This window comes from Chanos chanos, chromosome 2 (genome assembly GCF_902362185.1).
Source record: "Chanos chanos chromosome 2, fChaCha1.1, whole genome shotgun sequence".
NCBI classification, from domain to species: domain Eukaryota; kingdom Metazoa; phylum Chordata; class Actinopteri; order Gonorynchiformes; family Chanidae; genus Chanos; species Chanos chanos.
The window spans coordinates 42,661,101-42,688,331 of record NC_044496.1 but is presented as its reverse complement, the minus strand read 5'-3'; the positions used below and the strand labels follow the sequence as shown (position 1 = coordinate 42,688,331).

The 27,231-nt window shown below is 39.8% G+C and overlaps 4 protein-coding genes across 4 annotated transcripts; 3 read left to right on the top strand and 1 right to left on the bottom strand.

Moving 5' to 3' along the window:
- Window positions 1-3,054: 3,054 nt before the first annotated feature.
- On the bottom strand, window positions 3,055-8,018 carry atoh8 (atonal bHLH transcription factor 8). The gene is made up of 3 exons (XM_030765358.1): window positions 7,386-8,018; window positions 5,797-5,988; window positions 3,055-3,139 (listed from the first exon to the last, which is right to left on the bottom strand). Exons 1-3 carry the CDS (start codon window positions 8,016-8,018, stop codon window positions 3,134-3,136), a joined length of 831 nt encoding a protein of 276 aa, XP_030621218.1. The 3' UTR covers window positions 3,055-3,133.
- A 3,522-nt stretch (window positions 8,019-11,540) lies between these two features.
- Window positions 11,541-14,773, top strand: tmem129 (transmembrane protein 129, E3 ubiquitin protein ligase). Its single transcript, XM_030765013.1, has 4 exons — window positions 11,541-11,745; window positions 12,214-12,688; window positions 12,788-12,947; window positions 13,980-14,773. The coding sequence occupies exons 1-4, from the start codon at window positions 11,541-11,543 to the stop codon at window positions 14,226-14,228; spliced, it is 1,089 nt and encodes a 362-aa protein (XP_030620873.1). The 3' UTR covers window positions 14,229-14,773.
- A 1,304-nt stretch (window positions 14,774-16,077) lies between these two features.
- Window positions 16,078-19,531, top strand: slbp (stem-loop histone mRNA binding protein). Its single transcript, XM_030766488.1, has 8 exons — window positions 16,078-16,151; window positions 17,189-17,326; window positions 17,543-17,647; window positions 17,882-17,944; window positions 18,103-18,243; window positions 18,462-18,611; window positions 18,765-18,876; window positions 19,111-19,531. Exons 1-8 carry the CDS (start codon window positions 16,096-16,098, stop codon window positions 19,168-19,170), a joined length of 825 nt encoding a protein of 274 aa, XP_030622348.1. The 5' UTR covers window positions 16,078-16,095; the 3' UTR covers window positions 19,171-19,531.
- Window positions 19,532-20,903: 1,372 nt separating this feature from the next.
- On the top strand, window positions 20,904-26,262 carry ccdc142 (coiled-coil domain containing 142). The gene is made up of 12 exons (XM_030765357.1): window positions 20,904-20,991; window positions 21,303-21,364; window positions 21,459-21,522; window positions 21,660-23,273; window positions 23,378-23,464; window positions 23,769-23,933; window positions 24,190-24,353; window positions 24,511-24,630; window positions 24,760-24,874; window positions 24,968-25,145; window positions 25,430-25,641; window positions 25,970-26,262. Exons 1-12 carry the CDS (start codon window positions 20,904-20,906, stop codon window positions 26,221-26,223), a joined length of 3,123 nt encoding a protein of 1,040 aa, XP_030621217.1. The 3' UTR covers window positions 26,224-26,262.
- The last annotated feature ends 969 nt before the right edge of the window (window positions 26,263-27,231 follow it).

Genomic DNA, 27,231 nt, shown 5'->3' with positions numbered 1-27,231 from the left:
AAGAACTCTTAAGTTATACAGGGGCTGTAATGTTTTTATTCCGCACTCGTAATTGCATCCTGTGAAAAATGTGTTGGATTCCGTTTAATACAAAATCAAAATTATGTGTTCTGTATTTTTCAGGTTGTTCTATAGCTATAAAATGTTTCTGTCTTTATCGCTGTAGTGATAATGTCACCTAGTTATTAATAAGGAAAATGAACAGTCTATCAGTGTAGTTATCAATGAAATAAACATTTCCCCTGATCAAGCAAACAGACTAGTGTCCACTGCTTTAGCCCATTGGGCATTAGACAGTTCATTGCCTCTCTTCTCCTAAGCAACCACTATGTGCACAACTAAAATCTATCCCGAACTAACAAGTGTATCAGGATTGGTGACCTGGAGCTCAATGGTGCCTGTCAAAAACTTGGAGTCAAATGTTATACATAGCAATACTATTTTAGAAATAACTATTAAAACGTCTGCAGTTATAATGCTTTATGTGTAATTATATAGTTATTTCCCCACCCAAAATATTGTCATAATTGTATTCATCCTGGTGAATAAACAATATACAAACACCAACTGGCAGTTTTCTGGATTAAATTTCACTGTTAAAGCGTAATCTCCAGTGATCGTAGGCTTTACCTATGACTGGGAAAAACTGCCTTAAATTGTTTGTAAAATCAAGACTCAACACTCGCCGTGGTGATTTAAGTCTTTGTAATTTTCTGTGTTTGAAATAATGGTCATTTCAAATAAGATAATACAGCATATGCACTGAACAGAATTCAGTGACAAAGAGCAAGTTCTCATCCTCACAACATTTAAATGCCATAGAGATGGAGTCCCTTGTACTTTTGATGTTCATCTTCGTAGTCAGTTCTCCTGTGATGGTTACGCTTGTTTGAAGTGCTGAAATTGATTGAAGATAGGAATGAAGTGTTGTGTGTGAAGTGTCTTGTAGGCAAAAGTGTATTTTTTTTTCTCTTGGAACAGGGGGAAAGTTGTTCCTGATTATTGTAAACAAATCATCTCACATATATGATCATGTTTACAATTTTAGATTTTTGCCTTCCTGATGATGACTCAGTGACATTCTTAGAAGCTACTTGCTCTTAAGCTTTGAAAGAACAGCAACTATATTATGTGATGTACAAATAGACCCACACTTGATGCCTAATTTCTTTTTTAATATCAGTATGTAATTTACACTGTGAATGAACGCGAGCAATCACCCTCAAAACTGCAGAATAGAAATAGAAAATGACGAGCTTTGGAATCGATTAAAGGAATGTTTTTGGTGTAGAAGAGTGGCTAGAAAAGCTGTTATTGTCTATTGTTTACTGTGTCCTCTCTCAGTCTAATGGGTATTCACGGGTGACTTCGGATCAGATTGATTCCTGGCTGACACTGCTAGCTTTCCATTCGTGCTGCCTTTTTGCTCAGACAGACAGAAGTTGTATATACAGGATACTAGTGTTTCCTCTCCGGCTCCAGGCTCAATTTGAAGGACTGTAAAGGGCTGAACTGGCTCCAGCTTTCAAGGGCTTAGTGCCAGCCGACCAGAAAACAGAGCGCTCTTACACTAGTGCAAGTACGCACCGAAAACTTGCCTCATTTTATTCATTTTTCAAGTCACAAGAATTAAAAATATGTACCTTTCCTTGTATTGATTACATCGGTTGCCGCTATGTGGGCTACAACGGAAACAACATATAAGTCTATTAGAGCGATGAGTTAAACAGACTTAACTCTTTTTAAGTGAAGATCCAGTGGTGTTTAGCCCTTTACAAATGTGTTTTGGTCTTAACAATGGTATTAGACTTTTCCAGATATTGAAGCCAGATGTTTGGGGGCACAGCTGTTTTTTCCTTTGTGTTGGTTGTATGAGGCTGTTCTTTGCCATCTGGGATTGCATACTGTTAACAGGTAGAGTTTGCCTGGATCAAGTTTTTTTTTTTATTTCAGTCTAGCAATACATGTCACAATGATCCTCTTTTTCAGAGTTACTTTATCTATTACAATTGCATATTTCTCATTAATAATTAGAAAACACACTTAGTCCAAAAGCCTTAGGGTTTATTATCCTATTGCTGCATTACATTGTTTAACATTCATTATTATGCATTCATTCATTAAATCAACATTGCCCTTTCAATTACTTGCCAAGAGACTATTTGGTCTGACCACCAAGATTCGTCCATGTTATCAACACCATGAATGAATTTAAATATAAAGCAAAGAAAACTCACTGTTTTTTGAGTCTTGACCATATACATATGTACAAACGTAAAAGGGATCCGATCTTTATCAACCTTTAAGAACTCAGAGCTGGTTGCTAGGCAACTGTTCCCCATTACAAGGGAATATATTTTTTGTATTTACAAATAGGTATACTCTATATTAACACATTTTACATAATACAGTTTAATTAGCAGTCAGAGGGTTTGAACTCCCTTTACTCTAATGACCAGGAAAAATAAGTGTCAGATCAGCTCTGGGTGTTACACAATTCGCTGATTTCGAATACATGACGTACTGACAATTATATCAGCTCTTACTACTTTCAGCTATCCAAATTTAAGGTAATACAGAGGTTCATCGTGTGACTGTATATGTAATTCTATTTAGAGTTAGAAGATGTTGATATTCCATATTCCATGTTGATATTCCAAATGCTTTAATGTGTGTGGTCTTGCTGTCCTTCAAAAATACATAGTATGCAGACATAATAATACATTTTAAAACATAACAAAACAAAGATGTTGAAGAAAAATTGCTCCAAAATGTAAAACTAACTTGAAAATGGAAAATAATCGTATGTTTGATGGGATTAATGAGCTGATTTCAATGTGCAATAACTTCTAGGATAATACAGATATACTGAATGACATATTATGTATCATGTAGTAAGGCTTTATGTGTGCCTGCCAAATATCTCTTGCTGTCTCAGCAATTATAACAGAAACGGGACCATAAGACCGCTGTATTTTTTTAAGTTTGACAAAGTGCTTTGTTACATTCATTGTAAATGTGGTCTTATAGATCAGCATAGATACTTGTGGAGTTTGGAGATGGGTTTGAGTACAGAAAAGTCCTGTAAAGAAGTTGTTTTTCTTCTGCAGCTACTTGCATTTAACACTTCATTTCATTCCTGTGGAGAAAAAAAAAGCATGAATGTTCAAATGAAAAGGGCTCAGAAAGTAAACAATACAGGCAGCAAATTTAAGTCGATGGGGTCAGTCAAACATACATAAAAATTTAGTACATACATAAACATGAGTACACGCATAAAAATTTAATGTCATCCAAATGCTAAACTGATATGGACAGATCATCCAATAAATCAGGCTTCAGAATATTTTATTCTTTCATAATTCAAACCAAACATTCTTTGCTATAAGTTTGCAATAGTTTTAAGAAAGAAATATTGGTTTGGTTTTGTTATTTCATCCTAACTGAATTTGGTAGTTAAGTATCTGCGATAAGCTCATAAGTCATTTCAGTTAATTAGATCAACACATCAAAAGTTTAAAATTTAATGGTAGATCTATACTTAGGAACAAGTAAAGCACAACCAAATTCATGTTTAACTTCAGCTTAGAACAAGCTCAGGAATACACTCTGAATTCCTTTAATCAGCCTGCCCTGCAAAAACACTTTTTTTCTCTCTCCACAAAGTTTCCCCTCAGACTCACTGGCTCTCTCTGACAAAGGGATTTCTTTCTTACACAGAGTTCCCCCTCCCTCTTTCCCCCGCTCCCCCTTCTAGCCTCTGTAACAGCTGCTCTTCAGTGCAGTATCCTGAGAGAGTGATGATCAGTGTTTTTTATTTCAAAGTGTTTTTTTGGAACAGATGGCCAAGGGAGAACTGGGGAGCGAGCCAACACCGCGCTGGGGAATGTGCCAATTCCTGCAGTGAGTGAGTTCTCTGGGTTCCAGCTCGCGTGCCTTCCCCCTGCCCTCTGCCCTGAGTGGCGCCAGCAGGACTTCCCAACTAGCGTTACGAACATCTGGTGTCTGGGACTGCCGGGGTGGGAGGGGGGAGGGAGGTTTGGAGGGAAGGGGGTTCGAGAGAGGGAAAAAAGCAGCTCAGCTAGTTTCCTTCTGAATGCGCTTATGCTAGGGAAACACATTAGTTCCCAGGGAGCAGAGAGACTGGGATCTGTTCAGTTATTTTTCATTTTTTCTAAAAAAAAAAAAAAGCCTCACCATTTATCATTGTGCTAGATTACTTATTTTAAAAGCAGCAACACTGTGATCAAATTATATTTTGCTGACATAGTTTAACAGGGAGATGCAGAATTTAAACTTGTACGGTAAATGTATTAAAAAAATTATGTCTATGGGTATCAGCTGATAGCATGTACTGCAATACCTAACTTAAAATTAATTCATTTCAGATAAATTATTAAAGTCCCTAATTGGGCTTGTTTCTGGCAGGCAATCCTAAACACTGAATACTTAATCTGATTTGCTGTTGAAATATACCGTAACATGCAACTGATTTTTTTCCCTCTAATGATCATTTTAGAGAGGGCTTAAGCTGTTCTTTTTAGTTAATATTTTTAAGCTTTAATTGATACTTTTACTGGAGCAGATCAAACATTGTCTTTATGTCCTGTGGTCCCAAATAGTATCACAGTTGCATTATACAGTTAACATGTCATAGTGAACAAAATGTGAGGAGTACATCTGAAAATGACACTTTGGTATACAGGCACACAAGACAAGCCCATCTATATCAGCTTCAACCATGCTTGTGTGCAAATGAATGCTCCCATTGCTTGAGTCTTATTCATGCATTAAAAATCCTGTTGATTTATTGAGAGCCCAGACATGTGGATCCAGGAGTATAGTAGAGGAAGTTCAGGCCCGGTTTACATGACTCCCTGTGTCATAAAACTCCACACAAAGGCATCAATCAGTCCCTTTATTCACCAGGGGCACTTTCCCTCTGTTTGGGAGGAAGGAGCTGGCTGAACACCCAGTTCCCCTTCAAACAACAGTTGATGATGATTTAATTTAATGGGATCCTAGTTAAGCAAAGGAATGTTCTCTTTAATTGGACTGAGTGTATTTCCTCTCTTGTTACTGTTAGGATTTTGAGAAAATTGCTGTGCTAGTTATACAGTAAATTATTGACAAGATCTATCAAAATAAGACAAGTGTGCTTAAATTAGGTGAGCTATGAATTGTACTGTTTTGGGAACAACTGATATTTATATAGCAGTGAGGGGTATATTGAATTTATGACTGTGAGACACTTTTGTTACTTTTCTGTTTTTATTCAGTTGGTTTTTGGAAATTAAGATAATTGTAATAAAATTCTCATACTGTTGCTGTGAGCAGAACATTTTGTATAGTTTTCTTAGCCTGTCATTAGATCTGAGATACCACTGTAGAAGCTCTTGGGCTGCAAACTGTTAGCTGGCAAATACTTTGTGTTCAAATGCCAAAAGCCCTCTAATATTTGAAATTCCTTGTTCATTTTATCACAATAATTTGTGCAACCAAGATATCAAAAGCCTTGTACAAGGTCTCCATTAGAATGCAGCCTCATACCATTTCAAGGTTTCTTTTTAATTAAGGCAAAACAATGGCATGGGAAAGGGTACTGTAAAACCTCAATTTAGAGGATTTTGTTTCTAAATTAATCACAGTTCATTCACAAAGCCCCAAATAGCCTCAGCGTAGTCATGCTCTACATGGTCTCTGAGCTTTGAACTTCCACCAAGTCATCCCTCAAGCACCTCCCCATCCTAACACACAAGACCGGGATCTTAAAAACTTCTGTCTGTATCCCCTTACCTTTCTCTTCTTAGAGCGACCCTCGGCCTGCAGGGTCCTGGTGCACTGCTCCACACACTCTCTGAAGCTCATGTTGCTGTGGTCTGGAGTGTAGTCCAGATCTGCAAGCTGAGCCAGGGACAGGATGTAGTTGCAAGCAATCCTTAATATAGCCAATTTGGAAAGCTTCTGTCCATAGGAGTAGCAGGGCACCTGTAGAAGTAAAGTTAACCACAGGTTGAGAAGCAGGCATTATGTTATGTCACATATAGATTACATAAGACGTCAGGACTGTGACAGTCCTCAGAATAACAAATATCAAAGCCTTATAAATGACTGTATATAACCGCCACGAATTTGTTATCCCAAACATTAAATGAACACTAACTGGGGGGAAACCTTGAATAAGCATGTTTACCAGTTTGGAAAACCAAACAACAGCACCTTGTTGGGGTTTTTTTTGTTGTTGTTGTTGTTGTTGTATTTTTACTTTCCTTTGCTGAGAAGAAGTTATCAGTGTAGGGGGGTTAAGACATTTGCTTTTGCAAATACAAGGAGCATTGTTATTTTCTAGTGATCAGCACTTGCTTGGTTTTGGTGAAAGATGAGTGAGTAGGCTATTTCTCCATGTTCATCTGGAAGACTGAGCAGCTGGTGAAGATGTCATGATGAGTGTCTGCAGCTGATGACTCTCTGGCTCCAGAGCGGCTGCACTCTCAACTGTTGATCCAGCATCAGGTTTCTGCTCTCCCTGTTTTAACCTTTCTATGCCACCATGAACTAAAGGTTGATCTGAAGCTAAACCTAAACTGTGTTTTCTATCTATTCCAATGCTCTTCAATAAAGAAATACGTTTCACTAAATTGCTATAGTACTGTACTTGGTACAATGTGAGGCAACATCAAGTCTTTATGTAAATTCATCGGTAGAAAATATTTTTATGCAAATACCGTAAGATTTTTTTTTTTTTTTTTAGTTTGCGTTTGGCTTTTGTTTTTATTACATTTTTGCTTACGTTTAAGCGCTGTTACGCTCAAAGCGTGACGGCACTATCTTAGGGTTAGATAAGGTCCTTGTATAAGAGTTATGATTATTATTCCAATGTGACGGGGTTGGTTGGATTTGGTTGAACGTATGAATGGTGTACATAATGGAAGAGGCATATCATCGACGAACGGCAGGCCGAAACATTGTATGTACAGTAGGCTATGTGCATTTAGTCCCTTGACAAGCCAAGGGGCGTGTGGTGAATGGTATATGAGCGTGGATACAAATTAGCTGCCAGCTGTCACACTCAATAGAGGCTGAACTGCTGTAGGAGTATTGCAAAATAATTATTTTTGACCTCTTCAGGCCTTACATTTATATTGCAAAATACATAAGAAAAAAATATTTAAACACCTTATTCCTAACCCTTTAGAAAGATTCAAGTATGCTCGTGTTCTCATTTAGATTCAGATTCGAATGTCTGGAACTAGGTAGCCTGGACAATAGCCTATGCACACTGAAAACAGTCCGAGAGTGTGAATTTATACATGTATGACGTGCGGAAAGAACACTCTGTGAGAGACGCGATTGTACGGACTGTGTATTTAGAGTAGTGAGAATACCTGCTTTCGCAGCGCCTCAAAGGCTGCACTGATGGTATGTACTCGGGTTCTTTCTCTGGCATTTGCTAGCAGTCTCCGTGTCTGCTGAATTGCTTTGATCTCAGTGACGACGCCAGACGGCTCTCCTGGACGTTTCCTAGGCGATTCAGCCGGGTCGCCGCTGTTATTGATGCAAGACGCCTGGGAGGCTGAGGAGAGCGATCTTTCAGAACGCTGGCACATTACAATTCGTGACTGTGACGTGGGGTCTGGTGTAAACGCCTGTTGATTGTCAAAGCCTGTAACCTGTGGGAATGATGAATGAATTTTATCCTTGAGTTTTCCGGTCATTGTGGGCAAGGTGTTAATTCGCATATCAAGAGCCGTGTTCGTATTCTCCAGTGGTCCGATGCGCACACCACTAGATATATTAGAGCCCAGGTCGGATAGTCTCTGTTGGCTGTTATTTTCGAAAGTGTCCTCCATCAAGTCCGCCAATGAGTTTTCGTCAATTTTGTGATCATATTTATAACTTTTATCCTCGCTGATACGTTTGACGGGTTCCCGAGCTTTACGTTTAAACTTCTTTGAGGTAGATACTTCCGTCGGATTGAGTGTCTTCCAATTACCGTTATGCAGATGAGGGTTCTTCATTTTTATCCCCAAAATTTACGACAGTCCAAGTCTGTCCGCGAAACGTTTAAAGATCAAAGTTGTGCAAACAGCTAAAAACCTACAATTTTTAGTAGACAACGACTCTAATCACAAGCGCATGTTTCTGGTATCTAAGAGAAATCAAGGACAGGCTGTATTCATGAGCGCGTGCTGCTCCTGTGGATTCCGACACTCTTATGAAGTCATGCAGGCATTGCCAGCATTTTTGTGAATGTGCTCGGAGGTTCATCTGTATTTATTTAGCTTCAGTTTACATAGAAGCCCCTGTTGGCGAGATAAGTCAGCACGCCGCCTCCACCAGAAGACCGCCCAAAATAAAACGACCCCGGTGGTACTCAAATAATCACATTGGCTGTGTCTCCGCAACACGGCTACAGACAAACTCCCCTCTCCGACGTCCACCTGGGATAGCATACTGAAAAAGTGCTTAAGTTCGCGGGGAATCAGAAGTGTTACACATTAAAACATCCCTAAATGTTTTATGTTTCGAGACCAACATTATGTTCAGTTTAATATCTGAATGAAATGTGCTGTGAGCGTAACCACTTGTTTTATACTAAATTACTTATTACAGACTGTTATTGTTCGTAAAGCTTAGGGGTAAGAAGAGATATGTGATTTGCATTTGATTTTTACAATGTCCAAATGTCCTGGTCACCTCCAAACAGCTAAATTTTATTAGGTGTAATAATCCTTGCAGCCACACATCAAAGTTAACCAAGAGCCTTCATGTTAAAGGAAATTGCGCCTCCTTCTGGAGTTGATCACATATTGAAGCTATGGAACAATATAAATTACAGCGAATAAAAGACTCTTTGACTAGATTACAATGAGTACATTTAATCTCTTTTGTTTGTAATATAGCTTAAAAGAAATATTCTGACATTATTTATTTTGGTGTCAGAAATAAACTATGTCGCAAATGCATGAGAATAAACGTTCAAACTTCAATCCACCCAATGTGTTATAATGTAGTTTAAGCCCTCGGCAATCTTGTAATCGTATTATTATTATTATTATTATTATTATTATTATTATTATTATTATTATTATTGTTGTTGTTGTTGTTGTTGTTGTTGTTAGTGACTCCTGATTTATAAGGAACACTTTTATTCCCTCAAATGGTAATTCCAGGCTGATCAAACCTGTACTGAATATAAAAACACATGCTGTTGTCATCAGCCATATCATCAGATAGACCCTGACAACAAGACATTTTCCTGCAAAGCAGAAGGAGCTACACAGGCATTTAACACAATCTCTTTTTCTTTCTTTCTTTTTTCAAGTACAAGGGCCTCCAGTTGTTCCTGGGCAACATGCCAGTTGCCCAGCGACCTGCTGCTTCCTCCTGATATTAAATTCCTCTGGCGTGGACTTAGCCCTGCCTGACGCCAGCCCTCCCCAAGACCCCAAGAGTAAATATTTCCAGCTGGCAGTGTCACAGTGTTCCTCTGATGAGGTAATTCATAGCTAACTAAAATGCTCTAAGTGTTTCAAAGCCACAGGTCCCTGCCTTTTCATTTAAAAGCAAGTTTTGCCATCCTTCTGTTCAGACAAATGTTCTCTGTTTTAGAAATCTTTAATTTATTTATTCTCTTTGGTTCATTTTGGTATGACAAACATTCTTCAGGCATTTCCCTCTACCCAGATGTACTGTACATATCTAATATTTTGCTAAAGAAATATAGGTAGAGCAAATATTAATAAAACCCTATCATAAATATTGCTCAAAAGGACAGGTAATAGCAGATCTGGTCACCACATGCTGAGACACTTCAGATGTCAGTAACATGTTACAGGAAATGCATTATTCTGACTATGAGGATAATCAAACTACTAGTAGTAGAATGGCTATAGAGTCTACTTGTGACTGTATAGCCAGGATACTTGGCTCATAGTCTACCTATGTCTACCTTTTACTTTGATCAGTGACAGGTTTGATGAATATTTGATCTGACAAGACATTTTCCGTACTGAAATTTCGGTAACGTTCATAGCTAATAAACTACGAACAGCTTACATTCCACTTGGCAGACACAACTCTTGCATTCCTGCATAGACCTCTGCAGTGCTGCAGCCCAAAGTCTGGAAACTCATTCAACAAAATAAACTGTAGCCTTTATGGGTCCTGACATGTTGTGAGTGTGTGATAGTTCTTGAATAAATCTCAAAAAGTAAACAGCCAGTGTGATATTTTTTCTTAGTTTAACTGTGAGACAATAGTTTAATAGAGAGCAGAGTTTAACAACAGTAGGTCTCAAGATGGACTAATTTATTGTCTTTCTCTCACCTTTTAATAACTAACAGTGCCAAAATTACAACTTACTAACTGTGGAACCTGGGAAGAATATCTGTCCTTCCATGTCAGACCCTACCCCACTGAACATTTACAAAAAAAAAAAAAAAAAAAAAGGAAAAGAAAATTTGGCAAAGTGAGGTCAAAATTGCAAGTCTGCCCATTTTGAAGCCACAGAGATGCCTCAAGAGATCACACAATTAAAAACTTCTGCTGAGCAGTTACTATACTGCAAAATCTTATGGGGTTAATGAGGCTTCAGTCAATAAATGGTGGGTGTAGTGGGTATAACTGATAATTATCGTGAACCATTCAAAGTGAAGTGCTTAATGAAATGTAATGATTTAGTGGTTGGCAAAATGACAGTGAGCAATAAAGCCAGAGCGCTCATCATTATAATTTGTTTTTGCCAGAGGGTTTTAAAAACGAATGCCATGGGAAAATAATAGTTCCTGTTGTGTGTTATTCTTCTTGGGGCCTAAATCTTCTCTATTGGCACTACAAGTAATTTTTATTTGGCACTGTCATTGAAAGGATGAGAGCGAAATTGTGAATAACAGTGTGTTTAGCGGTAATTTGCAATGATATTGCACAAGATCATTATTACACCACTGTTGTGTGGTGACATCTCAAGGCATGTCATAACTACACAAGTATTGCTGCATAACATGTAATGCAAGCACTATCCATGTCATTAAGCATAGAATGCATTGTGATGCTGTAATTATTCGTTACAAGCACTCTGTCCATTACTGTCCATTTATTGCTTTAAATCTTATTAGGCCTTTCACATTCATGATATTATTTAGTACCCAGCCCATTTTTATTCAAACATTTATGTTCTGCTCTGAAATTCGGGTGAGTTTATGTGTGACCTAAATTAGTGAAGTAAGGCGGCTTTATTTATTTGCTCCAGTCCGGTTATGCCATGTCTAATGTGTCTAATGTGATCTCATTGCGCCATGTATTTAATTTGTGGGTTTAAAGTGATTATACATGCACAACATGTGGTACAGAATTGCATGAAAGATACATGGCATAAAATTGCATTGAGCAGGGTATAAAATGTTCTGGTCGTAAAATTTTAACTGATCAATAGCAAGCGGGCAATTGGTTAATACGACCAGTTCCACGGGCTTTTATTTTGAAAACGTTGCGCGGAAATCCAGGAAGTGAATTTGCCACTATTTACCGCTGACGTGAACATGGATAGTCCAGATACTACATTTACCTTGGCCTACATAGTATTTGCTTTTTGTTTTGTCTTCACCCCGAACGAATTTCGTTCAGCAGGGTTTACGATACAAAATATATTTTCGGGATGGTTAGGCAGCGAGGATATTAGTTTTATTCACCACCACATCAAAAGAACGACCTTAACTGTGCTTGCCCACTGCTCATTACCTCTTGGTAAGTTTTCTTGTCGTTCATATCGCCACATATTCTGATGTGTACATCCATATACCGTCTTATCGTCCCGTGTCGGTCCCACAGCTTATATAATTTAGTAATTTCTCTTTTCCTTAGTTCAATGACTGCTACAGTGCAACTTCGGATGGTTACATAAGAACTCCCTGAGCCCCTGTTGGCTAATCAGACAAAACCAGTGTTGTCCACGAAACACGATCCTTTATCTGTTCATAACTTTTCATCAGCCATAGCTACGCATAAAGTCATTCTAATCGGTTGCAAATGGGCTCTTCAGTTGTTGTGTTTGTTTGTTGTTATTGTTTGTTTGTTTTTATGACAAACATTGAGTCAGAAGTGTTGGAGTGAGTTGCAATCTAAAAATCACAGTTTGGAACTGTTTTGATGTATTGGTTTCAGTTGAAACATTTTAAATATCTAGCTACTAAAGCACTGAATTCCTTTCCACAGGTTACTACATGGGGATGTGCATTGCGACTCCAGATTTGAATCTTGTGTATGTTCACTCAGCCAGCCAAGGCTGGCAGCTGTATTTTGCAGTGTCAGCCACTCTTCTGCTTCTGAGCTGTGCCCTTGCTTTTTACTGGTCCAGAAATAAATGGTCTAATCACCCAATAGCTAGGTGCCTTAGTGTACATGCATTACCACAGTCTAGCTGGAGGGCAGTGGCATCTTCCATCAACACAGAATTCCGCCGCATTGACAAATTTGCGACAGGTCCCCCTGGTGCTAGAGTGATCATTACTGACACATGGATAATGAAGGTCACAACATATCACCTGCATGTTGCATTGCAGCAAGACACACACTTAACTGTCACAGACTCAAAACAGCACGATCTTTCACCTGACTCAAACAGTCCTGTGCAGATCCTGACCCTTACAGTCGCCAGCATCAATCCCAGAGTCAAGGCTTTTGACATAAGGTACTGTTTTTATTATCTGTTAGGCAGTTTTACAAGAAAATGTACATTTGTAATATCCAATGCGCATATAAGTAACACACATGTCGTGGCTCTGTTCAGATTGAATTCTACAGAGTATGCTGAGCTTAGAGAGAAATTACACGCTCCGATCAGGAATGCTGCCAATGTTGTCATTCATCTAACAATGAGTGAGCTCTTCCTGGAAACCTTCAAATCCCATGTGGAGATGAACCCAGTTTACGAGCGCACAAGCGGACAGGTGAGAACGCCACAACATCACTGGCAGTGTTAAGGGCAATGGTCTATGTCACTGCCAAGAGAACATAATAAATCTAATTGTTTAGGACATGTGTGCTGCTAACCTAACATGAGTGCACCACAATAGACGAAGCGGACACAAAATGAAAAAGAACATTTCTAGGCAGGCCGCAGGCACCCAGATCCAGTTGGAACTAACCTGTTTTCTCAAACATGTTTTCCCTAGGCCAGCTCTGGTCTCAGCCCCTTGCTGGGGTCCACTCAGTTTTTTTCAATTCCCTTATTTTTCATAATCATTGTTTATATTTCCATTTGATTTACGATAATGTGTTTCAAAGAGATCCTCCCTTCTTCAAATGGTATGCTGAGGTATTTGTGAGGTGACCTGAGGTAAGTCAACGAATGATAAATGGCACGCAAATGCTCAAATTCCCAATGACAAAATTCACAAAACAAGCATGCCAGGTGATTAAATCTTATCCACAAGCTGAGAATTTTCACATCCATAAACAAGAAAACATATCACCAAACTTCATTCCTTCATAATACTACTTCCCAATTCTTAGAAGAATTCTATAATGTATCTTGCACACACTTCTAAACCGTGCTCCCCATTAGGGGGCACAGTATGCTCTGGGGTGAAACAAACAGCTGCATTCAGTTTAGAAAGAAAAATGAAGGTAGACAGGAAAGAAACTGAAATGTTTTTGTTGATAAAAGTGTATATATGTAGGGACGAACACTTACACTAAGCAAATTGTACATTATTTTGTGCAAAACAAAATATGTCATTTTATCACTGTATAAACACACTGTAGTGTACATGATCTAGCTTTCTGATCTAGACATGGAATGGGCCAAGAAAAGCCTAAAAAATTGATGAATGTTTGATTTCACCCATATACAAGGTACTTTTTTTCTGCTAACCTGATTTCTAAATAGCACTGTGTTGCCTGACAACCTAAATAAGTTTTGTGTATGTGGAAGTGATAAAATGGTTTATCTAAGTTTAAAGTGCATTTGTCTTTTTAAGGAACTGGAGCCCTGTATCGGGTGCATGCAGGAGAGTGCCAGCATTAAATTAGTGCGACTCTGCCATGATGAGGGTGAAGGTGACTGCCAACAGTGTTACTGCCGACCTATGTGGTGCCTCACCTGCATGGGAAAGTGGTTTGCCAGTCGACAGGACCAGCAGCGGCCAGAGACCTGGTTGGGCAGCAGGGTGCCCTGTCCAACCTGTAGGGCCAAATTCTGCATTTTGGACGTTTGCATTGCTCATTAATCACACGTCATCATGGGACAACTGTTGATGAAAACAGCCCCAATGAGAATTGGACTTCAATTTTTGTTCATGTTCATTTTTTTTTTTTTTTTAAGCCTTGCCTTCTCTCATCTTTATTGAGTTGATTGTAATATTTTGATGCCATGTGCCTGAGAAGCTGTAATGTAATAATAAGGTATTTCCTCATATTTTGGTCAGCTTTCCCATTTCGCTCATTTTGAAAAGTACCGTGTGCCTCAAACATACATTGAAATAATCTGTTTACATAACAACTGGGGAACTTTCAAGATTTTCAGTGACAGACATAAATGATAAGGTCTTAAAGGTTTTGTTTCATTTAGGTTTGGAAACTCTCATAGTAAGTATTGATTTTGAAACTGAAAAACTTTAAAGCCAACAAACATTTTTCTTGGGCTTCCCGATCATTATGATTATGGCTTTCTCGTTTGTGCATGACACCTTCATAGTTATTATATTTTTGTGTGTTCCTTTTCTCTGATTTATACATATATCAAATATAGAGTAAACTCAGGGAATAAATGCGGGATTCCTTTTTCACGTAAACTGACAGTTGTCCAGTCTTTAAAGGCAGTATAATAACAAGGACCTGTTAAAAGAATGTTCAACATTGACAGCATTCACAGGAACAGGATATGGAGTATGGAGTAGATAGGCACGTTGTCTGTCCATACTAGCGAATTGTGTGAATGCTGAATTTTAAGGTACAGACACATCTCCAACTAATCAGAGCGATGAAGTTTAGACTTACAGTTGTCCATTTTTCAACATCACCAGATGTGTGGCTCACTACCTCAGAATGAGCGCTGGAGACATTTAAAGCCTGGTAGCTCCGTGCTTTACCTGCAAGATAAATACAACTACATAAGATCAATGATGGGTGTCATATCTACCACTGAACCGGATACGAGGCAGGTGTGCTTTCGTAGGCTCCACGCTGAGCATAGCTTTAACAATACTATGACATTCTGCGTGTGCCACCCAATTTGTTTCGGGTGAAACCAGTGTCGGATTCTTCTTTAAACGACACATTTTGTGTATTATATAAAGAGCAAACCTTCTTAGATAGACGATTATTTAAAATAGGGTATATGGATCCTAACAGAGCGCATACAAGAAACAGGCTCGGTAGCACTTTACGACCCCAGCTCGTCCCAGGAAGTGACACAATAATGAGCGACACCCTTCACCGCACCATTATTACAGATTGTACAAAAAAATAGATAGTTAACTGCGTAGCGCTCCAAGAAACGTGCAACCAGAAACTGGGCGGAGTCTAACAAAGCCAAGGTACCTGAAACGGTGAGGCTTTAACAATTAAATTTACACATATGAAGTCCTATGATCGAACAACTCGAGGAGGAGTATAGAATTATAAGAGAACAGAAGGAGTGAAAACAGCAATACACAAGAAACGCTGTTCGGAACATGCGATGATTTGTAACTGTAAAAAGCCGTTAACGACAGGTACTCAGCCTTTTTCAACTTACAGAAGTATCTTAAATGTTCAGTTAGTTCAGAAGTGTTCGTAATAAAATTTTATATGTATTAATTGCTTATGTAACAGTCTAGCATTTCGTCCCTCACATATAAGCCTCAATTTTTTGTGTTGTCTGCAATACGCGACCAAAGTGAGTTCCTCTCATTGTTGCCTTATATGGCTATACCCCGCCTCCCCCAATAAGGCGGTAGTGTTCTTTACCAAGAGTTGTCCATCTGGTCCGCTTTTGCTGTTATTTGCGCTACAGGTCTTTGACCGAATAATATCCTCCCGCTTTGGCGCGGATCGTGTATTGGGTTCCCTCTCTCTGGACCAAGCGGTGTGGTGAACATAGGTCTCAACATCATCATGTCTTATCATCGAAATTATAGACATAACAATGACTACAAAGCTGACGAACACAGGTTAGTAGGTCGCCGAGCTATTTTTGCTTGAAGTCAGTGGTAAGTGCACGAATGTTTAAAGTTCGCATCTTTATTTTGATGTGATTCGCCGTGCTGGTCTCCCGCGAGTTTTAGCAACAAAGACCAGTCAGCCACTGCTAACACGGCTTCTGAATGAAAAACAACCTAACTAGCTGCCTAACAGATGTTCACAAAACGTGTGCGAACATACCACTGGTTAATCAGTGATTTAGCATCGAATGTCCATTCTTTGGCTCAACGCCTCCGAAAGACTCTCTATTGCTGCTATAGGGAGGGATTATAATTTAGACTAAAAGTCGTTTTGAGTAGTTAACACGATAGCTAAGGTCTGGTTCAGAAGTTCACTGAAAATGTTGGTTGTATAGTTGGGAATCAGTGAGCTTGATGTTGTTTACATCATGCTCCGCGAGAAGGTTAACATGAGGGCTCCTTTAAAGCTATTTTTTTCTGTGTTATCCCATCACATGCTATTTAACACTTCAAGCGAAAAGGCAGTTCACTGAGCAGCAGTTTAACCCTGGATGGCTATCTTTCGTTAGCTGTCAGCTAGCTCCCGCCATTCTTGTCGCATGATAACAAACCCTCTGCAGATAGCTGTAATAAAATAGTTGGTGAATTTACTCACTGCCAGACGTGAATAAATTCATTACCGCCGCGACAACAACTTGCTCACAGCCTTGGTGCACTGCTTTGTGATGGGTCATATTTTCTGTTATTACAGTAGTTTAGCCTGAATCGAAACTTAACACTAACGGTGGTGAGCTTGCAGGAAAGGACGGCAACCGCCTTCCCAATTCTGTTGACGTTTATCGAAGATAAGCCGTCAACATACTGAGCGTAGCCTTAACGAACACAACACTGAGTAATAATTGGAATTTTACTAGTTATACGATCATTTACTTGATGTGTGCACTCATCTGTTATCGTGACTTTTTTTTTCCGAACGTATCCTTGACTGGATTTCCTGTGCTGTTATTACAGTTACTTTTTTGGCTAACACTTTATCATTGTTACAGGAGTAAGGGCACTTCAAGGTATTCTCAGAGTAGGAAGCGTGGTTCCGATGGTAATCTACGAACACATGGGGACTCAGAGCCAGCCGCTAGTGGAAGGAATACAAAAGATCACAGATCCACAGACAATCGGCATCCAAGGTAAAGTAGATTTGGGACTGGTAACTTTATTGTTTCACACAAACCACAGTGTTAAATATATCTGTCAAAACTTGATAGCATGCATAGCTTAGTTTTTAAAGGTAGGCTGTTCCACACTATTTTACTTTCCAACAAGTTAAATGCAACTGAGGAGTGACTTCAAAGTTTAGTGATCTGTTAGCGTGATCACTCAAATGTGTTATGATACATGTGCAGTTTTACCACCCCGGAGAGCCAAGGTCCTGTGTCAAGAATAAGAGACTGGGGTGATGAGGTGGAAGCTGATGAAATGCGCACAAATGTCCAACGTGACATCCAACGGTCAGTCACATGTCCTGCATACGCATACGTTGTTTATACAGAGGCAAATAATAACTGTAAACTGGGGCTCCTCAGTGCTGCACAATAAACAGTATGTTTAAGTGCCTTTTTACTGAACAGCCTTGTCAGCCTAATGGTCAAATTCGTGTTTTTGTAGCCTAGATTACTGGTGGGGTGATGCTTCAGTAATCTTTTATTTTATGTTTTTCTTTATTTTTTTTTTTTCCCCCACAGGTACAGACGGAGGATTCTGACGGCCGATTTTGCCCAAAGAGAAAGAAAGACTTCATCTGGAAGGTATGTGTTCATCATTGTGGTAATTGTGGATACTGCACTGTATCAGTAATCAGTTGTCTTTTACTGTAAGGATCTTATTTCAAACTACCACGCAGAGACGTACTTCGATTGTTCTTTTGCTGTAGTAAGATGGGAACGGTTGTTTATCATCTCCACAGCTCAGACTCAAGGGATTCCAGAGACTCCCCTATACCAGGAGACATTGAAACTGACGAGGTTGTCCTCATGAGGAGACAGAAACAAATCAACTATGGAAAGAACACCCTTGCCTATGACCGATACATCAAAGAGGTGCCCAAGTACGTGACAGCTCCAAAAACCCAATTTGCATTCTGGAGCATAAATGAATAATTAACTGTGATCAATGCAGTCTATGTAAGACTGCGTTGAATTTCCGCATTTGCGTTTTGAAAGGCAAAGGAGATATAACTTAGAAGAAACTCTGGATGATGTATAAGAGAATATTGAGCATTTATGAAAATCAGCATTGCATATGCCTCTCTTTTGGTTATTTTAGGCATCTAAGACAGCCTGGGGTCCATCCCAGAACCCCAAACAAGTTTAAGAAGTACAGCCGTCGCTCATGGGACCAACAGATTAAACTATGGAGGGTAAAGCTTCATGCGTGGGACCCGCCTGCTCAAGACGGCCATGATCTTCAAGCTATGTAGGTTTTTCAGAACTTTTCAGTGATCCGTTCCTAGTCCCTAGGTCATATAGAAATTTGAAAGTTATGCCATCCATTAGTTGTTGTGTTCTGTCAAACAGCTGTTTTTTCTGAATTTTGAACAACATAACTAACATGCTTCATACATTTCAGAGAGGAGATTGACCTTGATGACATCATGGACATTGAGTTAGATGTAGAATGTTCACCAGATCCAGAGGCAGATGCTGTATCTCCAACATCAAACAATGCATCTTCGTCAAATGTAAGTGTTTTCTCTCACCCAATCATCATTGAACCTACTTAAATTATTACTAGCAAACCTGTTCACCATAATGGTATTAATTATACATCATTCGTGTACTGAAATTTATCTAGAGATGCATAATACAGGAATCAGTCTTAGATGCTAACACGTTCAACTGTATGAAAATCAGATGAGTTGACTGTGCTCTATATGAATGAGTTAATCAATGCATCCATTTCTTATATGTCTCAGGACTCATGCACCGCGACTCCCAGCAAAATGATGAAGACTGATGAGACTGAAATGGCCTGAGGTTCAACATGACAACAGCTGGTGCAGCATGGCTGGATCTCCAATGCAGCAAATAATACCTCCTGATCAGCTGAGGTCTGCCTTTGATGGCTAGAATCCACAGCCTGGGACTTTACAGTTTATGGTGTTTATTTTCTTCAAGCATTATCTGTGTTGTCAGGTGCCTTTTTGATACCATTGTTTTGATTTTTTTTGTTGTTTGTTTGTTTTGTTTGGTTATTTTGTTTCGGTGAAGAGGGAGCACATCGTTTCATACTTTCGCTTGGATTCACATTGACATTTGTATTTCTTATCATTGTCATGGTAGTTCTGGAACTTCTGTAAAATAGTGATTTCATTCAGGAAGACAAATAATCATATGTTTAAAAAAAAGAAAACTTAATAACTTTTGGTGGAAATACTTCATACAAATTACAGATACTGTTTAGCCTCAGAAACTGAAAATTTGTGTGTAAATATATTTTAGTCTGTTGTGTTTTTTAACGTATGAAAAGAAACATTTTTATTTTTGTTGCAGAATTTGACAAGCCGTTAACGCAAGTGTTTTATTGTTAATATTTTCAAATGGATGAATAAAATTTGAACAACGAAATGCTTGTTCGATGCTCATCGTATAATTTTGGAGAAAGGTGTGACTGAATTGCCCAGAAGATTTAATGCCAATGCACTATTTCATGGATCGTTTACAGGAATTAGAGTTTCGATTATGGAGTTACTTGATATTACGACATTTGACAGAAACAACATTCAAACTGGTTCAAGTCTGGGGCCGATGATCTAATCCTAATGCTCCTCCCAGGAACAAAACACAACAACGGCACTCTCTCCCGATTGGCTTGGCTCATCCCATGCAAGAGCAACGGGTCACGATGTAGGCTGTGTACTAATTATAGTGAACGTACTTCTTGCCCCTTGTAGGATTAATTAGCAAGCTATGTACAACTGAAGGTAGAGCTCTCTAATAATAGATATTTAACCTTAATCAAGTGTCGACAATCGTGATCGTTTCTTCCCATGAAAGTATTTCGGAAAGAGGAACGTAAGCTATATCATCGAGTCACTTTCTTCCTGTGTGTGAATGCTGGCATCTCTCAGCTGGCTTACAGCTAACGCTAGCTTTATTTAATTAGTTAGTATGTGTTATTGCCAGCTGCCGTTAGAAACGTCAACGTCAAGCAATGTGTGTCATCACAGTATTTTCTTCATCGTATCTGAGAGTCTCAAACTGAGACTATGATTTCACTGGTGAGTAACGGAAGGTCTAATACACCATCTAGCTTGCACTGATTCGGTAACTAGCTTAGCCAGCTACTTCACTCCTGAAGTATTCTAACAATAGTTGTTTTGATGTATCTAGTTGAACATCGGTGAATATAGGTCGACATTCGTAAATAAACAGTTGATAGACCTCGTCGAAGCAGAGTATATGGGACCTCTTTGAATTTTTGTTCACTGTTGAACAGATTTGACTATTTCGATGTCGTGATCTTTCATTTTATGGGATATACATCTCAGTATCATTTTAGCTTTTTGGGACATTTTCACTTGCCACGGCTCGTCTTCAATGCCGAAATTGCAAGCTGAAAATTTCGCCAAATACGTCTTTGTTACCTTTCCATAAGTAAAGATAGACTTCTGTTTACCTTCTACCGTCTGTTTCTTGCCGTAACTACAGGAGACATGTGATAGCTCTACGGATGTGTTTGTGAGAGCGAGGAAAGTTGGTTACAAAGATGGCTCAGACCTCTGGGAATTCTCAGAGTGAACCGAGTGCGGTCAGCTCAGGCAAGAATCCAAATGGAGGAACTCAGCAAGTGGCAGGTAGCTGGAGTGGCTAAGTGCTTACTTCCGTTTATTTGTAGAGGTTGAAAAATAACATACTGACTTTATGATTACTTTTCTATTTTTTTCATCCATGCATCTTATTGTCTTTATTTGAACTGAATAACTTGTAATTTCATATCCACTCTCTTAATATGAAATAAATGACTTGTAATTTCATTGTAACATTGTTTTAAGAGTATAGGCCATACAGTTTGTTTAATTTTAAGTCATAATAATAAGCTATAAATAATCTGTCTCTAAATAAGCAAAATGCGTTTGTGTTGTGGCCTGTGTTCTGTGTTATGCAGATAAGACTGAGTCTTGTCCAGTAATCGACAGCACTGATCCTCCAGCCCAAGATGATGAACAGGTCTTTTTTCTTGGTTACTAAAACAAAGGGATTTTTAATGGTTATGTTTCGAAAAATCAGTTTGTTAATCTGTTACTTTCCTTATGGATTTCAGAAGAAGACAGATCTGTCACAAGAAATCCTCACTGAGAACTGTCTCTCAAAGGACAAATATGATGGTAAATTGAAACGAAAGACTTCTTTTTAAACCATTTAACGTAAAGTCATTAAGCTTAGGCAACATTATTGCTTTTGGTAAAATGTTATTTCATCTCTCCTTTTCATCTCTGTATCATCCTTTGTATGTTTACCACAGCCTCGTGGTGTCAGGGCTCATTCACTAAGTCTCTTCAGAGGGCGGAGGCTCTTCTGCGAACACGCTTTAACCCCAACTTGAAGTGGCTTCTGAGGCAAAAGAGTGATGATGGCAACTGGGACTATGAGAATGAGGACAATGTTGTTGCATGCCAAAATCTGACCTCTCGGTCCTCTGTGCGACTGCAGCGCCTTGAGCAGAATTTGCTAGCCCTCAGCTCGCAGTACCACATGCTGCGGGACCCGCATTCAGGCGGGCAGCTGCAAAGCTGCGTTGGGAGACTCTCCCCTGCATTGGATGGTGACTTTTACTACCACCCTCAGGTGGCTGCTTTCAGTAAGCATTATGGACAACTGCAGCAATTGCTGGAGGAGCGAGCACTGCTCCTGTTCTTCCATGAGTACACTCGACGCTCCTCTGTGGCTGTCAGCTTTGTGGCTAAACTTGGTACGGTGCTGGAGCGGGCACAGTTCTTACTGGCTGCCAGGGGCCAAGCTGTGAAGCATTGTAACTCTACCTGGAATCTGGGTCTCAAAATACTGTGCCAGGAACTACGACTCCATGTCAGCCACTGGAACTTGCTCTATGCCAAAGCACGCACAGATGCCTACCTGCACCGTGTTCTTTTTCATCGGATGGAGACCCTTAGCAATGTAAGGCAGAGTTTGAGGACACTGGGCTTTCAGGCATTGCTGCTGATGGAACGGTGCATTCACACGACCCTCTCTGCAGTTGCTGCTGCTCAGCTTGACCGCATACCCAGAGATGCCTTAGAGGACCTTTTGTCCTCTGTGGAACAATTCAATCATGTTGCTGAGGAGCAGAAAGTCCAGCACCAAGACACACAGGTAGTGTTTCTGTTAGGCCAGACATGGTTAAGCTCAGGCTGGCCCGGAAAAAGCATCATGCCAGAACCTTTCTCGGTGACACAGCTGATGAAGATCCTGGCTGAACACAGAGCACGTGTTGCAGCTGAACAACTCCACCACTGGGCTGCTCAGCAAGGTGCACTCTTGTCGCTTACAGAGTGCCCCAACCAGCAGTGGGAGCACTTTCTTCTACCTCACCCACAATCAAATGTCCCACCCTCATCTTCCAGTGTTGAACAAGCTAAAGCAGAGAATGTGCCTGAAAAAATCCCAGAAGAGCCCCCAAATGAGCTTTTGCACGTCTGCTGGTCTTCTGACCTTCCTTTTTCAAGATTCATCCATCAAGACCATGAATGTCTTGAGATTCTTTTCCAAGCCTTGGTAAGCTCTACAGACCTTTTGGCACCACATGTCCTCAAAAGACCCCATCTTGACAGGGCAGTGACTGTAGGTGCTCCTGGGGAGGGTTGTTACCAGACTAGTGAAGGAGAGGTCAGGCTAACAAACAGGCCGCGTGTCGACCACAGGATGCACAGAGCTGTCCACTGGAAAGACCTGAGCAAATCAGTTGCTTGTTTGGAACTTTTTGCTAAATACAGAAGCATGGTCTGGAAGGAATTTAACAAAACAGTCATCAAGCACTTCTATCACCCACCTCACTATAGCTCCCTGGGTAGTGTGAACCAGTGGAACAACCGAATGGTGTTCCTGTTGGCCACATGGATCAGTCATGCCTGTAAAGAAGGTATGTTTTGCAAGGATTTGAGCTGTTTTGAAAGCTAATATTTGCAAAATAGAACAAAGCTCTGGAGTGTATCAGCCTCTAATCGGACGTTTTTTGATTTGTAGAAAACATCCCGGCAGAATGCAAGAAAGAGATGATTGGCTTCTGCACTCAGATTTTGACCAATGCTGCTTTCCTGGCCTGGGATGAAGGTAAGGTGTTGGTTTAACCACAAAATTGACATGCATTTCAAGTACACCTGAATTCAACGACCAGACAGCTAGTCAAGCTGTTCTTGGTCATTTATCCAAAATGACCAGAAAGATCAATTTAGCTATTTATCCAAAACAATCACTCTTCTCTTAAAATATCTTTGCGTCACATTGTGCATTTCTGTTGTTTAGATAAATGTCATCATCGTTCAAGAGCAGAACTTTTTTGGTTTTTTCCAACTTGGTTTTACAATAATATGGTTATTTTACCAAGGATGTTAATGTGAGTGCATTTGTATTTCAGCAATGTGTGCATCACTGGGCTCAAGCTTAAAGGATAAATGTCTTCCTGAAACTGAAAATGATGGTTCAGCTGTGAGGACAGCTACCATGAACCATATTCTCCAACTCTTTCCTCCTCTCATGTGTGTGCTTCAGCATCTGCAGCAGACCTCAGACTCAAACTCAGGTAAACACCTGTACGAATTCATCTACTGTCCAAACGCAGGCGCGTACTGTGATCTGATTTAGCTGTCTCTTACATAGCCCAGGGACAAGGAAGCCCTCTGATGACTTTCAATTAAGTGAAAGATCTTAATTTGAAGTAGTTAAGAGTGTAAATGGATTGTACTTGCAGTGCAATTATTGGAACAAGAGAAACAGTACAGATCTGACTTGCTGTCTGTTACATGCAGAATATTGATACATATAATCTCTCTTGATAGGTGAATGTGATGCCAGGACTTTCAGGTTCCGTCACATGGGGTCACTGAGTAGATCTGTGGCAACCATTCAGTCCTCCACCTTCTGGATCATGAGTAAGGCCTACCAGTTTCTGGCCTCGTGGTCCCTTACTAAATTCTTGCTGGTCACACAAGGAGATCTCAAGGTATTCATAATGTTTTCATCTCTGATTGCTGACTTGAATAAGAAGTAATTTAAGATTTATTTGGCTCACTCAGAAATCTTTGTGTATGCATGTTGATAAGCTTTTAAAGTCACTGTTTTGTTGTCAGCTGTAGTTTTTCACACATGCGTGTTTATAGGCTCTCAAGGCTGCTGTGGAGAGCCTGGCACAGGGAGCAGAGGCAGCGCTCACAGGTGCAGATCATTCTCTTATTACGCAGCATGCAGCCCAGCTCAGACAGGGTGTTACAGAACTACAGGTGTGTCACACTTCAAATATCACAACTCTGAAAATATTGCTGATGTTTTCAGATACCTATCATTTAAACATTTCACAGGAAAATCAGTTGTTTTGATGACTTGACTGCTAATAGTCTTTATTTCTTTAGGCTTTTTCAGAGCTGGTTTTGAAGATTTTCTCCATGGACTGCAAAAAAATGTCTGTGGAGATCTTTGAGCAAACTATGCCATCAGGCAGACACTGGAGAGTAAACTGCAAAACAGGTGAAAACGTGCTAAAAATTCACAACGCATGAATGACTTTGGTATTCTGTCTCCTAACATGTAGATATGATTCCGTTCATATCTGTTTGACAGAATTACCCAGCAGCCCCAGTGAGTATGCAGCCAGTGCAGCTCAGAGTGTGATTGGGCAGGTGCTGGAGGGTGTGCAGCCATTATCTGATGAAGCTCGCATCCCTGCCCTGACTGAGGCCATGACCGCCTTCATGGAAGCCTGGATGGAGCACATCCTCAAACAGAAAATCAAATTTAGGTAGCCAGATAATATCTCGGTTCATTAGTACTGACTTGTAACTAAATAAGATATTGTGCTCAGTGGAAATCAGAAATGAGTATTCTCATTTCTGTATTCTCATATATAATCCACAATTTTTTACATTAAACATTCAGTATCAAAAGGTAATGGTTTCAAAAATACCCGTCTCAAAAAAATGTCTGCTGCAAATCTTTTCTTTCTTAGTTTGTTTTCTTCTATATTCTGTGGATAGAAGTAATGCTTGAAGCTTATTAAGTTACCCAGATTTCTTTTCTCTCTAGCATCCAGGGGGCACTGCAGCTGAAGCAGGATTTTGACCTGATCAGAGACCTGATCCGTTCTGAGGAGTACAGCCTTTCGGAGGACCTGCTCCAGAGGCTCCTGTCTCTGCGTGTCTTCCACCAGGTGGACAGTGCCATTGTATGCCTTCTCCAGCAGCCTATGGCCAAACCATATATGCCCTCACGAGTCTGGGAACCTTTCAGACGCTGCTGTGAGTTTCAACAAATACCAAGACTAATTAATCTGCAAATAATGTTGACAGATACACATGTATAGTCGTCTCTCTTACTTTCCTTTACGTTTATATCTGGTCTAATACTGCACTTGGGGTGGCACTAATGCAGCAGCCTGCTCCTTAATGGCTACATGCTTGATTTATATACAAAGTTAAAGAATTACATTACATATATACACAAAGTTAAAGAAACACATCATTTTTTTAGACTGAAATGCCCAACACTTGATGTCACAATGAGACTTCTGCTGCCTGTGTAGGTACATACCTGTTTCTTCATTAGTGCATTGTTGTTGTTTGTTAGGCCCAAACAGTGCCCAGGTGGTGGACCAGGCAGCAGCTGGGAGCCTCAATAACCTGGAGAGCATGGACATCCAAGCAGCCTGTCACCAGGTCGTGACCCAGGCCGAGGGTTCACTGACCCCTGAGCTGCACTCCACAGCTCCTCCTGAGTCCTACTTGGCACTTGCCCAGCAGGAATGGCTGGACCTGCGCATTCATAGCGGATCTCGTTGGAAAATTCCCAGTCTGCAGTGTTTTACCAGGTCTGAGTCCTGATCAGGACCGAGACCTTTCTGTTTATTGATATTTCAGGAGGAAAACATCACGGCACCGATCGTCTCTTCATGGGAATGTTACTCCCTGGAAACAGACCGCCTCTTCTTACTGTTCATAAATTCTTATTTTAATACACAGGCGGATGTCGTGTATAATTTCTTAGACACTGTTGATTTGCCTCATTTGTCAGTCTGACCATTGAAAGTGAAAATATTATTGTGTTTATTTGGGTTTTTGTAGCCAGACATGTTTTAGCAGACGATGCATCATTTTGGTATGTTCCTAACAATCAACACATCATAAACTACAAGAAGCATTAAGATGACACTCATAAAACACTAGGTACCTGCACACTGCCTGGCGTGTGGTTATATATTGCTTGTATACTGTGTATACTGATTTTAGTATTACTTCCTTCATTTTTAAAGTAGCTTTTTTTGTGAATTATTTTCCTGAGTCATTTTCCAGAAACATCAAGGCTTATTGGAATTGATACTTCATCCACATACCACCACCACCACCACCACCACAGGCCTAAAGCATGGAACATGCAACAAACTGTGGCCTTGGATCATCTTTTGTTAGTTTTTAAAAGACTTCAGATGACATGTTTTCTGTATCATTAATTGGCAGACATCTGGCAGTCAACTAGTATATTCTTGTTGATCAAACTTTCTGTTCCTGTTTGACCTCTTGTCAAGTAGGTTTGATAGCTGTGAATGACAATTGCTACTTTTCAGTTTCGGTTTGTCAGTGTTGTTTATAGAATGTAAAAAGGCGATTCAGTGCTCAGTGGTCAACACAAGCACTTTTCTCTTTTTAAAGCATTGTTGTCATTTTCTATACGTTTCTTTGTAATGTAAGTTATTTAAGGATTCATTTACAATGTTTATTTAACTTCAAGATTCACCGTGTGACAAACCGTACTATGCAATTAGTGTTTTTATTTAATCATTTTTCTCTAAAATATCTACAAATATATTGTAATATACCAGTTGAACACAATGA